Raw genomic sequence first — 15000 nt, 5'->3', positions numbered from 1 at the left:
ATCCTCGTTGTAAAAAAGCTTTTTGGAGAAAATCAGCTTTTTAACTTGACATTTGAAAATATCAAACTTTTTCCCTACTTTTACAGAAAATACAAACAACTTGCAAGAATTATCTTTGTCTTTCTCTCCTTCTCTTCTGAAACCTCGTTTGAGCAGATAGTCAAGAGGTTTTCGGTTGTACGTGTTCTTCCTCTCAGCAGGAGATCCCAAGTCCAAGTCCCTGTTGATTAAACTGTAATTTCTTGTTATTTACATTTTCTCTTTCCAATTAAGATCCAACAGCTGCAAATCAGCGGCACATTCTGCAGCTTCCATCGATATCGCAGCGTTCACATCGCATTTCTTCAGGATATGTACATGGTAGTTGAACTCCAGCCGTTACGGTGATATACAGATGACCTGTAGGGGCAGCATGGAGTTGTGACAGGGTCAGATGTGATATACAGATGACCTGTAGGGGCAGCATGGAGGTGTAACAGGGTCAGATGTGATATACAGATGACCTGTAGGGGCAGCATGGAGTTGTGACAGGGTCAGATGTGATATACAGATGACCTGTAGGGGCAGCATGGAGGTGTAACAGGGTCAGATGTGATATACAGATGACCTGTAGGGGCAGCATGGAGTTGTGACAGGGTCAGATGTGATATACAGATGACCTGTAGGGGCAGCATGGAGGTGTAACAGGGTCAGATGTGATATACAGATGACCTGTAGGGGCAGCATGGAGGTGTAACAGGGACCTGCAGGACTAAATGGAAACAAGTCTGAGACCGTTACCTTCCTGCAACAGCTGAGAATACGTAAAACCCAGAGTGTGGGCGGAGCTAAGGATAAAATAAGATAAGACTTTATTAATCCTGCAGTGTGGGCATGCAGTTGTCACAACAGCTTAAGAATACAGATAAGCAAAAGATAAATACACAGGAAGAAAACACAAGAAATACACATGCAATAAAAAGAGAATAGAAAAAAAAGAGCACATTTTTAGAAGACTGTATGAAAAAGCTAGAATAAATACACACACACAAGTTATATACACTAAATAAATAAATACACCTTGATATGTACAGAGAAATATAAAGAAAACATAATTATGGCACACAGGTGGTTAAAAAAATATATTGTTTATTTGTAAATTCGCAGGATATATCTTACATCGCACACAAACTGCACGTCAGTGATATGGATTACTTTATGAGTAATGTGCATAAGATATATATTACATAGTATAGTATAGTTTAAATGTGCAGAAAAACATAAATTTAGGATAAAATAGTATAAAATAAAATGTAGTAACAATATTATATTAACTATTAAATAAGAAATATAGTACATATACAAGTACCCGACATCCGACTAGTCAGTAAAGTAGCGACACCCTCAATTGCCAACATGTTTGTTGTTTACGTGTTTGTTGTTTACATCAGGTAAATAATGATGCTGTAATTGCATCCCTGTTTGTGTGATGCGCCCTCTAGTGGCGTCCTCCAGTAACACGTAGAGTTCAGAGGACAGTATGAGCGAGAAAACGTTTGGACGTGATTCAAAAGCAGGTTTGTTTCCGGCCTAATTCATTTCTTTAGAGACTAAACTGGGAGAAAACATTCGTCGTCATTGTTCCCTGAAGTCGTTTGAACATGTGAACAGGTGAACAGGTGAACAGGTGAACATGTGAACAGGTGAACAGGTGAACATGTGAACAGGTGAACAGGTGTGTGAGCCGGTCGGTTCAGGAGGCTGTTATCAGTATCACGTATGTCTGACGGACGGCGGCAGCGACAGGCGCGCTTTAGTTGTGATGGTAACATCGGTAACACATTCACTATCTGACCACATGAAGGAAGACGGCCACAGCCTGCTGCTCCTCAGTGATGGACAGAACAACAAGAATCCTTTAACGTATTTATGGAAACTGGTGTCATAATTAATGTGTTTTGTAAAGTCACAATGACCTTTAACCCTGAAATTTGAATCAGTTCATCCCTGAGTCAGAGTGAACGTTTGTGCCAAATTTGAAGACTCTCCCTCCAGGCGTTCCCGCGGTTTCACACTCACACAACAGGGACCGACGGGAAGGACGGACATGAGGTCACACTGACCTTGACCTCTGACCTTTGCCGGAGGACGTTTGTTTCTTTATTCGCCTGGTTTCCATTCAGACAGGAAAACATTGAATTGCTGACATTTTTATTTTATAAAAACAGAAAGAAAGAAAAACCTTTAAATAAAAAACCATCTTCTACTATTAGTAACATGTTATTAACATGTTATTAACATGTTAGTCACATGGTATGTTCTCTAACGTGTGGGAGGGGTCGTCATCTTGACCTTCTCGCATCTGTGATGTTATGAAATTATAATTTTTTTCCTGTTTAAATCAAACCTGAAACCACAGAAAGGTCCCCGAAGACTTCTGCCCCTTAATCAAACTTTATTTATAAAGAAACCAAATCGTGTTCAAAGATCTTTACAAGAAAAACAAGAGATGGAAAAAAAAAAAAAAAAAAAAAAAAAAATCAATATCAATGGTGAAATTGTTGAATAATTTAAAAAAAAAAAAAAAAAAAAAAAAAAAAAAAAGATATAAAAGACACGTTTGATTAAGCGTATTGTATATTAATGATAAAATGAAGATGAACAGATGAAGTCCAGCTGATTCTTCTGCAGCTTCATGGATGAAACTCTTCCTGCACTGACTTATTGATCCTAATGTCACCGAGACCGACTGTGGTGGAAACAGAGGAGCAGGAGGAGAGGCCGTGCCACCTGTCCTCCTCCTCCTCCTCCTGCTCCTCATCTTCCTCCTCTTCCTCCACAAGTGCAACAGTCCGGTTGCCGGCAGCGAGCAGCCGAACATGGAGGCCGCACGGCGGCCGGCTGGCAGCGGACGGGTCGTCTCTGGAGCCCCGGACGGAGGAGGAGGAGGAGGAGGAGGAGGAGGAGGAACACGTAGCCAGTCAGACACACAACAACACGGCGAAGTGCTGCGCTCCGCCGCCGAGTTTCATGGTGTGTGTCCCAGTGTGTGTGTGTGTGTGTGTGTGTGTGTGTGTGTGACTTTCTCTCCATAGAGTTTCACTGAGTTTACATCCGGGTTTTTTCCCTAGGCAATGGAGTCGCAGCACCGCCGTTCCTTAGGCAAAGTGAAATAAATTCGCCGCACCGACACAAAAAGTAGTCCGCTTTTCGAACACCTTTTCTCTCCGCTTTGCGTCGCTGATCGGTTCGATTTAACGAACTTTAACGGCGACTCGCGCAAATATCGACGGCTTGGCGGCGGATAAAGGAGCATCCGCCGGGGGTGGGAGTAGTTTGTGGTCCCCCTTCGTCCAGCTCCGGAGCGCAGGGATCTGTGCTGTGCTGCGGCTGAGCTGAATGAGATTGAAGAAGAGTTCTTCTTGTTTTGTAGCTTCAGTTTCTCTGTTTTTACACAAATTGTCCAGAAACTAAATCTAAAATAGCAACGCGGAAAGCAGCGGTGCGGCAGGAGGCGGCCGGACTGTTCGGACGCGGTTGTTCCACCGTGGATCGGCTTCTTGTACATATATATTTAATTAATCTGGAGGAGGACTGCTGCTGAGTAAGTGCACATTGGGCTTTTTTAATTTCATAACTTTAATTTTCTGTGTGCTCCAACTTTACGTGTGCGCCGCGGTGGCCCGATCGGCGGTGCGGCGGGGTGCGGGCAGGTGTGCGGGCTGGCCGCCGCTCGGCGCTCTTCCCGGGTCTTTCTGTCTGTTTTAGCCGCTGCTTCTTCCAGGAGTTGGTCTTCTGGAGGACAAGGGGCCGACAGAACTTAGACCCACCGACGCCCGCTCGGTGTCACCATTTATTGAGAAAGATGGCGCCCCTCGGCCCGCTCCGGTGCGGGCTTCTTTATGAGCCCGCGCCGCGCCGCGCGCCGCGCCGCGTTATTATTGATCTTTGATGGAAGTTATCAGCTCGCGCTGTTAGCCGAGCGCGGCTAGCAGGACGCTTAGCATTAGCGGCTACAGCTAGCCGGATCCACTTGTTCTGCGGGAACATTTCGCAGCCTCACTCGGAGCAATGTCGGATGCGAGGGTCGCTTTTCACCCCGAAACACCGAAAACACACGATAATCCTCCGGAACGTGACAGTTTCCGGCGCCGTGAGGACGCACCGGGGCAGCTCGGTGGCTTTTAAGGACCGATTGTGCGTCCAGCCGGCCGCCGTGTCTCCATAAGGACGTTAGAAAACATTTATTTGGCCGCGAAACAAAAAAAGCACTTTTGTGTGTTTGAAGTCGGCAGCTGGAGCTCCTCTCGGCTTCATCTTGAAAACCTCCATTTTAGCTCGCTTTCTTCCTTTTCGGGCCTCCGCGGCGCCGTGATGGAAGTTTATCCCCACAACTTGGTGTCCCACCCCGGGAGCAATTACTCCAATTAGCCGGCGGCCCTGTCGCTGTGCCCGGGTAACGGAGTACATGTACTCCCGTCGTGCTCCGACGACCCACCTGAGGTCCTGCAGGTACTCCTGGCATGTGTACTTTCTACTTTTACTTCACTGCACTTTGTACTGCGTTCATTCGAAGATTTTAGTTACTTTTTGTGTAATTATAATTTACATAAAGGTTTATATATTTAAAAATAAATAAATAAAAAGCCAAATAAATCCCTCATAAAGTCATTAGTACGAGTTTCAGACAGTGGAGTTGAAAAACAAAGTGCATTTTCTAAAGTACTACTACAGTACTTATATTTACCAACAGTGTGGAGGTACTTGTACTTTACTTATTAAAACGTTTTTCTGCTTTATACTTGTACTCTACTGCACTTCAGAGGTAAATATTGTACTTTTTATTCCACGACATTCATCTCATGCTGCAGTTTTTATGATTTTATGCAAACAACAAAACAAAACCTACTTTGTGCCTCTTATTACAGCTTCCAGACAGTGTAGTAAAGTAACAAAGTGCTTTATCTAAAGTACTAATACAGGATGTGTATTTACTTGCAGTGTGGAGGTACTTGTACTTTACTTATTAACATGTCTTGCTGCTTTATACTTGTACTCTACTGTACTTCAGAGGTAAATATTGTACTTTTTATTCCACTGCATTCATCTGATCCTACAGTTACTTTTTGTGTAATTATAATTTACATTAAGATTTTAAAATGCTAAATAAATCCCTCATAAAGTCATTAGTACGAGTTTCAGACAGTGGAGTTGAAAAACAAAGTGCATTTTCTAAAGTACTACTACAGTACTTATATTTACCAACAGTGTGGAGGTACTTGTACTTTACTTATTAAAACGTTTTTCTGCTTTATACTTGTACTCTACTGCACTTCAGAGGTAAATATTGTACTTTTTATTCCACGACACTCATCTCATGCTGCAGTTTTTATGATTTTATGCAAACGACAAAACAAAACCTACTCTGTGTCTCTTATTACAGCTTCCAGACAGTGTAGTAAAGTAACAAAGTGCTTTTTCTTAAGTACTAATACAGTACTAGTACATACAAGTACAGTTTTGTAGTACCTGGAAAGTGGACGTACCTGAGTATTTCCATTCTGTGCTGCTTTATGCTTTAACCCGCCACACTTCAGAGGTAAATATTGTACTTTTTATTCCACTATATTCATCCAAGTGCTGCAGTTACTTTTTGTGTAATAATAATTTACATTAAGATTTTAAAATACTAAATAAAACCCACATCAATACAAGTTTCAGACGATGGGGTCAAGAAACAAAGTACTTTTTCCAAAGTACTACTGTAGGATGTGTATTTATTTACAGTGTGGAGGTACTTGTACTTTACTTATTAACACGTTTTTCTGCTTTATACTTGTACTCCACTGTACTTCAGAAGTAAATATTGTACTTTTTATTCCACGACATTCATCGCAGTTTTTATGATTTTATGTAAATGACAAAACAAAACCTACTTTGTGCCTCTTATTACAGCTTCCAGACAGTGTAGTAAAATGATAAAGTACTTTTTCTCAAGTACTTATACAGTACATAACTTACCTCCAGTTTTGAGGTACTTGTACTTTATCCATTTCCATTCTCTGCTGCTTTACACTTTTACTCAAAAAACATTTCAGAGAGAAATATCCTATTTTTTTATTCCACTACATTCATCCAAGTGCTTCAGTTACTTTTTGTGTAATTATACTTTACATCAAGATTTCAAAACACAAAATAAAACCCTCAAAGTCATTAATGCAAGTTTCAGACAGTGGATTTAAGACACAAAGTACTTTTACTAAAGTACTACTACAGGATGTATATTTACCTGCAGTGTGGAGGTACTTGTACTTCTTAACGTTCTGTGCTACTTTATGTTTTTACTCCACTGTACGTCAGACATTTAAACATTACATAGTTAAATGTTTGTATTTTATAATTCCAGTACATTCATCTGATGCTGCAGTTATTATGAAATAAAACTGCTGATTACAGTTTAATAAAGTACTTTTACTAAAGTACTAATACAGTGCTAGTGCATACGAGTACAGTTTTTTTCTGTACCTGGAAAGCAAACGTACTGAAGTATTTCCACTCTGTGCTACTTTATACTTTATTCTTCATTATATTTTAGATATTCAAACATTACATTTAATTTTTCTTTTTTATTCCACTACATTCATCTGCTGCTAATATTTTACACAAAACTAAATCTAATCAAAGGAACAACTTTTTCAGTGTTGAGGTACTTGTACTTTACCTATGAACATTTTCAGCTGCTTTATATTTGTACTCTACTTCGCAGGTAAACAGTTTATTTTTACTGCGCTGCATTCATCTGAAGGTTTTTGTTACTTTTTCTGTCACTTTAATTTATACAAAGATTTTAAAATACAAAATAAAACCCTCACAAAGTCATTAATACAAGTTTCAGACAGTGGAGTCAAGACAAAGTACTTTTACTACAGTACTTATATTTACCTGCAGTGTGGAGTACTTGTACTTTTCTTATTAACGTTCTATTCTGCTCTATACTTTTACTTGACTGTACTTCAGAAGTAAATATTGTAAATATCTTTTTATTCCACTAAATGCATATGATGCTTTAAACTTCTTATTACAACTTTCAGACAGTGTTGGAAAGTACTTTTTCTCAAGTATACAAGTGCAGTTTCTTTTGTACCTGGAAAGCAGACTTACTTGAGTATTTCCCTTCTGTGCTGCTTTATACTTTTACGTCATTATATTTCAAATATTTAAACATTACATTTGATTTAAGTTTTTTTTTTCTTATTCCACAAAAGAAAAACAAAGAAGCTTTAATGGACAAAATAAAACCTACTTTGAGCCTCTGATTACAACTTCCAAACAATGTATTAAAGTACTCTTATTAAAGTACTACTACAGTACGTATCTTTACCTCCAGTGGTGAGGTACTTGTACTCCTCAGAAAATATGATATTTGTGCTGCGCTGCGTTCCTCTTCAGATTCAGATTTTAAAGAAACAATAGTTTTATGAAAAAACAAACATTTATGTGCGTGTCCACACAGCAGGGGGCGCTGCCGGGATGCATTCAAGGGCCATACGATTCAACAGGAGAGGAGAGTGATGAAGAAACATCCTGATGTTTGTTTTTATTTACTGTAAACAACTTTCTGTACATATTTAAATAAACATAAAGCACTCGTTAGACTTTATTTTCGGGGTCCTGATTCTACTGCAGTGACCGTCCACCCGCCTGATCAATACATCATTGATTATATCAGGATGAACCTGCAGAGGACACACTAACACATAGTACTTCAGTACTGCACTCGAGAAGTACTTGACTTGAGTATATTTACTGCTGAGTACTTCACGACATCTCAGATGGAAAGTTTTCTCCTCTTCTCTGGTTCAGTCTGACGGCTGCAGATTTAAAATGATAAAATAAAACATGTCAATAATCTGATAACCGCTCAGAGCCCTCAGCCGGCACTGTGGAGGGGCCCCACCCCCAGGTTGGGCACCACTGGACTAAACTAACTGTATTTAAAGTAGTTTAAAGAGCTGCGACAGGAAACTGCAGTATCACATCTGATGAGAGTACTTTTACTTTTGAAGTACATTTTATTGAATATACTTCTCTACTATTATTTCTGTAGGTTTGTGGATGCAGTACTTTTACTCTGATTGAGTATTTGTACTGAAGTAAACGTTTGGAGTACTGAGTATTTGTAACTATGTTCTCGAGTACTAATTCAGCAGGTCAGAGACGATTTACTGCATAACGTGTACTTTTACTACACAAAGCTGATAATACTTATGTACTTTTACAGCTCTAAAGACTTGAGAACGGACTGGGTCCAGTCCTCTAAAGTTCTGGACTCTCTCTGGTCCTCTAAAGTTCTGGACTCGGTCCGGTCCTCTAAAGTTCTGCACTCTCTCTGGTCCTCTAAAGTTCTAGACTCGCTCTGGTCCTGGAAAGTTCTAGACTCGGTCCGGTCCTCTAAAGTTCTGGCCTCGCTCTGGTCCTCTAAAGTTCGAGACTCGGTCCGGTCCTCTAAAGTTCTGGACTCTCTCTGGTCCTCTAAAGTTCTGGACTCACTCTGGTCCTCTAAAGTTCTAGACTTGGTCCGGTCCTCTAAAGTTCTAGACTCGCTCCGGTCCTCTAAAGTTCTGCACTCTCCCCGGTCCTCTAAAGTTCTGGACTCTCTCTGGTCCTCTAAAGTTCGAGACTCGGTCCGGTCCTGTAAAGTTCTGCACTCTCCCCGGTCCTCTAAAGTTCTGGACTCGCTCTGGTCCTGGAAAGTTCTAGACTCGCTCTGGTCCTCTAAAGTTCTGGACTCGCTCTGGTCCTGGAAAGTTCTAGACTCGGTCCAGTCCTCTAAAGTTCTGGTCTTGCTCTGGTCCTCTAAAGTTCTGGACTCGCTCTGGTCCTGTAAAGTTCTGGACTCTGTCCGGTCCTCCCAAGTTCTGGACTGTCTGGTCTTCTAAAGTTCTGGACCGGGTACAGAACCGGTGCCGTCTGTAGTTGTTGGTTGCAGGTGGTTTGTTTGTAACGGTGTGCGTTTGTTGTGTGTTGCAGGGCAGTCCAGAGGGGTGGAGTCCGGTCCCACAGCCAGGTGGTGAGTCTTTCTATCCGGATTCAAACAATAAAAACATATGAAGTCAGATGGATTAAAGCATCATGTGACTGGAATTATCAGATATTCATAAAAATAATGTAATAAATAACCTGCTGACATAAAAATTCTCATTTCATGTTTTGATTATGAAGTAACATTATTTATTAATGAGAAGTTACCTGGAGCTGTTTCATAAAGTTAGAAATGTATCTTTAGTTTTATAATACAACATGTCTGAAACATGAGAACACGCGTGTTTATAAAGTTCAACATGTGTGTGAGAAAAAAAAAACATTTCAGTTGAACTGAAGAATTTTTCTTTTGTTTGTTTCAGCGGCACATTAATGCTTCAGTTGGATGGTTTTCCTACTGGAGACGGTGTTCAGGTACAACTCAGTAATACTACTGCTGCTACTGCATCAAGTACTGCAACAAGTACTTCTGTTTGTACTGCTGCATTGTACGACATGAAGTACTCCTTGTACTGCATGCAGTCCTCCTGTTTGTACTGCATGTAGTACTCCTTGTACTTCATGCAGTACTCCTGTTACTGGACTTCATCACACTGAAAACGTGCATGTGAGCAACTTTTAGATTGAAAGTCTCGGTCACTTCTTGTGACCTTGTTTGACCTTGACAGCAGCGTTTTAGTGTCAGCATCTCACAGGAAGTCCTTATATGGCCTGGACCTCTTGTTGCTACGGCAACAGCCATGACCAAGTTGCAGGTGATTTCTGTTGAAGCAGCTGATGAGACCTTTCCCCCTGTGTGTGTGTGTGTGTGTGTGTGTGTGTGTGTGTTTGTCTCTGTGTGTGTGTGTGTGTGTGTGTGTGTGTGTTTGTCTCTGTGTGTGTGTGTGTGTGTGTGTGTTTGTCTCTCTCTGTGTGTGTGTGTGTGTGTGTGTGTGTGTGTGTGTGTGTGTGTGTGTTTGTCTCTGTGTGTGTGTGTGTGTGTGTGTGTGTTTGTCTCTCTCTGTGTGTGTGTGTGTGTGTGTGTGTGTGTGTGTGTGTGTGTATGTGTGTGTAGGCTGATCGACCGGCTGGCAGACTGACTGGATCCATGATGGAACTACAGACATTGCAGGAGGCTCTGAAGGTGGAGATCCAGATCCATCAGGTGGGTTTCTGGGTTTCTGGTTCCAGAGAGTCTTGATGCTCCAAACTGTCTGAAACTGAACGGTTCGGGTTGGTCACAGGACCACCAGGTGGCGCTAGCACCGACCTGGATCTCTCAGCTGCTGTAGTTCCCCGCTGTGACCAGCAGGTGTCACCGTGATGTTTTTATGACTCTCTTCTCCTTCTGCAGAAACTGGTGGCTCAGATGAAGCAGGACCCTCAGGTAAACCCAGCACACGCTCACATCACAGCTTCCTGTTTGATATCATGTGACTCCAGCAGCTCCAACTCACTCCGACGCTCCGCCTCCTGTTTTTCAGAACGCAGATCTGAAGAAGCAGCTGCACGAACTTCAAGCAAAGATCACAGCGCTCAGCGAGAAGCAGGTACATCACGCACACACACACACACACACACACACACACACACACACACACACACACACACACGCCAGCAGCCAATCAGGAGGCAGGATTCCAGGACTTGAGATTTCTCTGATCGGCTGCTTTCACAGATGATCAGCTGAGACTTTACAAGCAGAGTTCAGTGTTAGTTTACCTGCAGACGTGCTGCACGGACGAGACTTCAGAAACACGGAAATAAAGTTACAAGACTTTGTTCATTTCTCAACTCTGAAATCCAGTTAAACTGGTTGTTTTGTGTGTCTTTCCGGTTGTTTTGTGTGTCTCTGTGGTTGTTTTGTGTCTTTGTGGGTGTTTTGTGTGTCTTTGTGGTTGTTTTGTGTCTTTGTGGTTGTTTTGTGTGTCTCTGTGGTTGTTTTGTGTCTTTGAGATTGTTTTGTGTGTCTTTGTGGTTGTTTTGTGTCTTTGAGGTTGTTTTCTGTGTCTTTGTTTTGTGTGTCTTTGCGGTTGTTTTGTGTCTTTGTGGTTGTTTTGTGTGTCTCTGTGGTTGTTTTGTGTCTTTGAGATTGTTTTGTGTGTCTTTGTGGTTGTTTTGTGTCTTTGAGGTTGTTTTCTGTGTCTTTGTTTTGTGTGTCTTTGCGGTTGTTTTGTGTCTTTGTTTTGTGTGTCTTTGCGGGTTGTTTTATATGTCTTTGAGGTTGTTTTGTGTGTCTTTCCGGTTGTTTTGTGTCTTGGTTTTGTGTGTCTTTGCGGTTGTTTTGTGTGTCTTGGTTTTGTGTCTTGGTTTTGTGTGTCTTTGAGGTTGTTTTGTGTGTCTTTCCGGTTGTTTTGTGTCTTTGTGGTTGTTTTGTGTGTCTTTGAGGTTGTTGTGTGTCTTTGAGGTTGTTTTGTGTCTTTGAGGTTGTTTTGTGTGTCTTTGAGGTTGTTTTGTGTCTTTGAGGTTGTTTTGTGTGTCTTTGCGGTTGTTTTGTGTGTCTTTTAGGTTGTTTTGTGTGTCTTTGTTTTGTGTGTCTCTGCGGTTGTTTTGTGTGTCTTTTAGGTTGTTTTGTGTGTCTTTGCGGTTGTTTTATGTGTCTTTTAGGTTGTTTTGTGTGTCTTTGTTTTGTGTGTCTTTGCGGTTGTTTTATGTGTCTTTGTTTTGTGTGTCTTTGCAGTTGTTTTATGTGTCTTTGAGGTTGTTTTGTGTGTCTTTGAGGTTGTTTTGTGTCTTTGAGGTTGTTTTGTGTGTCTTTGCGGTTGTTTTGTGTGTCTTTGAGGTTGTTTTGTGTGTCTTTGCGGTTGTTTTATGTGTCTTTTAGGTTGTTTTGTGTGTCTTTGTTTTGTGTGTCTCTGCGGTTGTTTTGTGTGTCTTTTAGGTTGTTTTGTGTGTCTTTGCGGTTGTTTTATGTGTCTTTTAGGTTGTTTTGTGTGTCTTTGTTTTGTGTGTCTTTGCAGTTGTTTTATGTGTCTTTGTTTTGTGTGTCTTTGTTTTGTGTGTCTTTGCGGTTGTTTTATGTGTCTTTGTTTTGTGTGTCTTTGCAGTTGTTTTATGTGTCTTTTAGGTTGTTTTGTGTGTCTTTGTGGACGTGCTCTTAATGCTTTGATGACAGACTTCAGTGATCGTGTCGTTGCTGCTTCATGAATATCTTTGTGTGTGTGTTTGAGTTGAGGATCTTTTGTTGTGTTTTTATTTATATCACTTCGTCTATTTTTATCTGCTCTCTGCACACGTTTCTTGTGAAACACTTTGTACGAGCTGCTTCCAGATGAGTTGGAGTCTCTCGTGGTCAGATAAGAGTCGCTGCCCTTTAATGCAGCGTTTAGCTGCAGGTCTGTTGAAGCTGCGGTCTTTGGACAGATGTACGTGTCTGAGTGTTGTGGAGAATACATGCGGCAGGTTGGTGGTAAAAATAGAAGGCTGGCTTTGTGTTTGTGCCGCTTACATAACGACAAACAACTCAAGGTGTTTTCAGATAATCTGTCTCTGCAGCAAATTACCTTCAAACAGAGTTCAGTTCGTGTTCACACGCTAATCACACGTAAGCAGGAGATTCATGTTAAAGGCTGAACATCTTTATTACTGTCAGTGGAACTTATAAACCCTCCTTTTTATTTATTTGACTTGACAGCAATAATTCCTGATCTCAGGAGCTCCAAAGGTTTCTGTCACCAACATCATGAATATGAAATATGGAGGCGTGGGGTCGGATTCAGAGCACAGATCTTAAAAGTCAACGTTTAGGGAAATATTCTGATCTTAATGTTCGATGTCATTTCTAGATTTTGAAAACAACTTTTCACACATTTTATTCACCAAACAAAATATTTAGATAGTAATTATCAGATTGATCAAGAATGAGAGTTTTGTTTTTCTTTTATGGTCCACTTCATGTGAGGTATTAAAAAGGACTGAAATGATAATTACTTTATTAAACTATAAACCCTGTTTCCAAAAAAGTTGGCATACCACGTAAAATGTAAATAAAAAGCAAATGCAATGATTGGCAAATCATTTAAACTCATACTTAATTTAAAATAGACCAAAGACAACATATCAAATGTTGAAACTTAGAAATTGTATTGTTTTATAAAAAATATCTGCTCATTTTGAATCTGATGGCAGAAACACATCTCAAAAAAGTTTGGACAGGGTCCACAAAAAAACCATAAAAACCACCTGGTAGAACATCTGACAACTAAGGAGGTTACCATGGCAACAGGTCAGTAACATGATTGGGTATAAAAAGATGATTTCAGAGAGACAGAGTCTCTCAGCAGTGAAGATGGGGAGAGGTTCACCACTCTGAAAGACTGTGTTGGAAAATAGTTCAACAATCTAAGAATAATGTTCCTCAACGTAAAACTACAAAGAATTAGTGGATTTCATCGTCTACGGTTCATAATATCATTAAAAGATTCAGAGAATCTGGAGAAATCTCTGAACACAAGGGACAAGGCTGGAAACCAATATTGGATGGTGGTGATCTTCGGGCCCTCAGGCAGCACTGCATTAAAAACACACTATTCTGGAGTGGAAATCACTGCATGGGCTCAGGAACACTTGTGAAAACCATCGTCTGTGAACAGTTCATCGCTGCGTCCACAAATGATGTTAAAACTCTCCAAAGAAGAAACCAGATAGAAACATGATCCAGAAACACCACCGCCTTCTCTGGACCGAGATCATTGAAGATGGACTGAGGTGAAGTGGACAACTGTATCGAGCTTTAAAACTGTCGACAGGCTGGTTTGAGTCTGTTCTCACTGCTGCAGCTTCTCCTGCAACGTTCTTCTTATTATCTTTTATTTGTGTGTTTTTTTTTAATAGTTTCTCTTATTTTCGACCGCTGAAATTTCCAGGAAGAAACTTTGTACAGGAAAAGATCCTGATTTTTAAATCCATGCAAACATGTCATGTTTTGATCCTGTGGGCTCTACAGGGATTTAAGACCCGAATCTTCCAGCTGACTGTCACTCAGAATAAAGTGGAGCTACTCTGCAGGCCGACGGCAGCACCGTGTGTGTGAAGAGCGAGAACTGCTCCTTTTAAAGCAGTGGTTGATGGGAGCTGAACGTCTCCTCACAGCTGGTCCTGTGATCGAGTGTAGCGCTGCGTTAGGATGCTGCTGCAAAGTCAGGTGTTGCTTGGCAACAGATGGGCTTCATCCCCTGATGCTGAGTTCAGTTGTGTGTGTGTGTGTGTGTGTGTGTGTGTGTGTGTGTGTGTGTGTGTGTGTCAACTTCTCCCTCCGCGCTCAACATGACAGCGTGCTCCACCGTGCTTTCTTCTGCTGCTGCTCTTAAACTGCAGCAGCCAATCAGATTGGAGCATCGATGGCAGCACAACCGACACACATATTATTATTATTATTATTATTATTATTATTATTATTATTGATCGCAACCATGAAGACGCATTCAAACAGCATTTACAAATATACAGTAGAAGATATGAGTCAAAACTGATAAAACAAGAGTTTTAATATAAAACAGACCTGAATATTAGAATTCTCTTCAACTGGTTTATTTCCAGGTTAAATAAATCTTGGACACAGATGACGGCAGAGTGGAGACGTGAGAGCTGGACTGATGTGGTCTCTGCTGGTCTTGCTGACAGCAGGAACAGCTGATAGAAGGTGAAAACATCTGTATGATAACGACGTTTACTGTCTCCTCTGCAGAAAAAGGTTGTGGAGCAGCTGAGGAAGGAGCTGCTGGTGAAGCAGGAGCCGGAGGCCAAGCTGCAGCTGCAGGTCCAAACTCCTCCAGCAGGGGGCGATGTGAAGCCGGCCAACCTGCTGCAGGGCCAGCAGATACCTGGAGGATTGCAGCAGGTGAGAGCTGCTCATCACGAGTGTTTCACCTCAGCGGTCTGATGATGTCACGTCTGTAACTCGTGGGTTAAATTCTCCGTCCGCAGACGCTGACGGTGACGCCGGTCCTCACCACGAAGACTCTACCTCTGGTGCTGAAAGCTGCCGCCACGCCCGTCCTG

General features: G+C 41.4%; 1 protein-coding gene across 5 annotated transcripts in view; it reads left to right on the top strand.

The window, feature by feature from the left end:
• Positions 1-3320: 3320 nt before the first annotated feature.
• Positions 3321-15000, top strand: part of phf21ab (PHD finger protein 21Ab) — a 29899-nt gene continuing 18219 nt past the window's right edge. For 2 of the 5 annotated variants that reach the window (XM_069172710.1, XM_069172709.1), the window contains exons 1-8: positions 3321-3583; positions 9010-9049; positions 9384-9435; positions 10076-10165; positions 10355-10387; positions 10485-10550; positions 14687-14839; positions 14926-15000. The exon at positions 14926-15000 is cut by the window's right edge and continues 147 nt beyond it. In XM_069172710.1, the coding sequence (XP_069028811.1) occupies positions 9394-9435; positions 10076-10165; positions 10355-10387; positions 10485-10550; positions 14687-14839; positions 14926-15000 (459 nt within the window). In that variant the 5' untranslated portion in view covers positions 3321-3583; positions 9010-9049; positions 9384-9393. Of the gene's footprint in view, positions 3584-3642; positions 4492-9009; positions 9050-9383; positions 9436-10075; positions 10166-10354; positions 10388-10484; positions 10551-14686; positions 14840-14925 lie in introns of those variants that run through there. The other 3 variants (XM_069172708.1, XM_069172706.1, XM_069172707.1) reach the window with 2 other exon arrangements.

This window comes from Embiotoca jacksoni, unplaced genomic scaffold (assembly GCF_022577435.1).
Source record: "Embiotoca jacksoni isolate LCO1_2020_lvr unplaced genomic scaffold, fEmbJac1.0.p SCAF_55, whole genome shotgun sequence".
Classification (NCBI taxonomy): Eukaryota; Metazoa; Chordata; class Actinopteri; family Embiotocidae; genus Embiotoca; species Embiotoca jacksoni.
The sequence above is the reverse complement of the archived record's forward strand: the minus strand, read 5'-3'. Positions and strand labels throughout refer to the sequence as shown.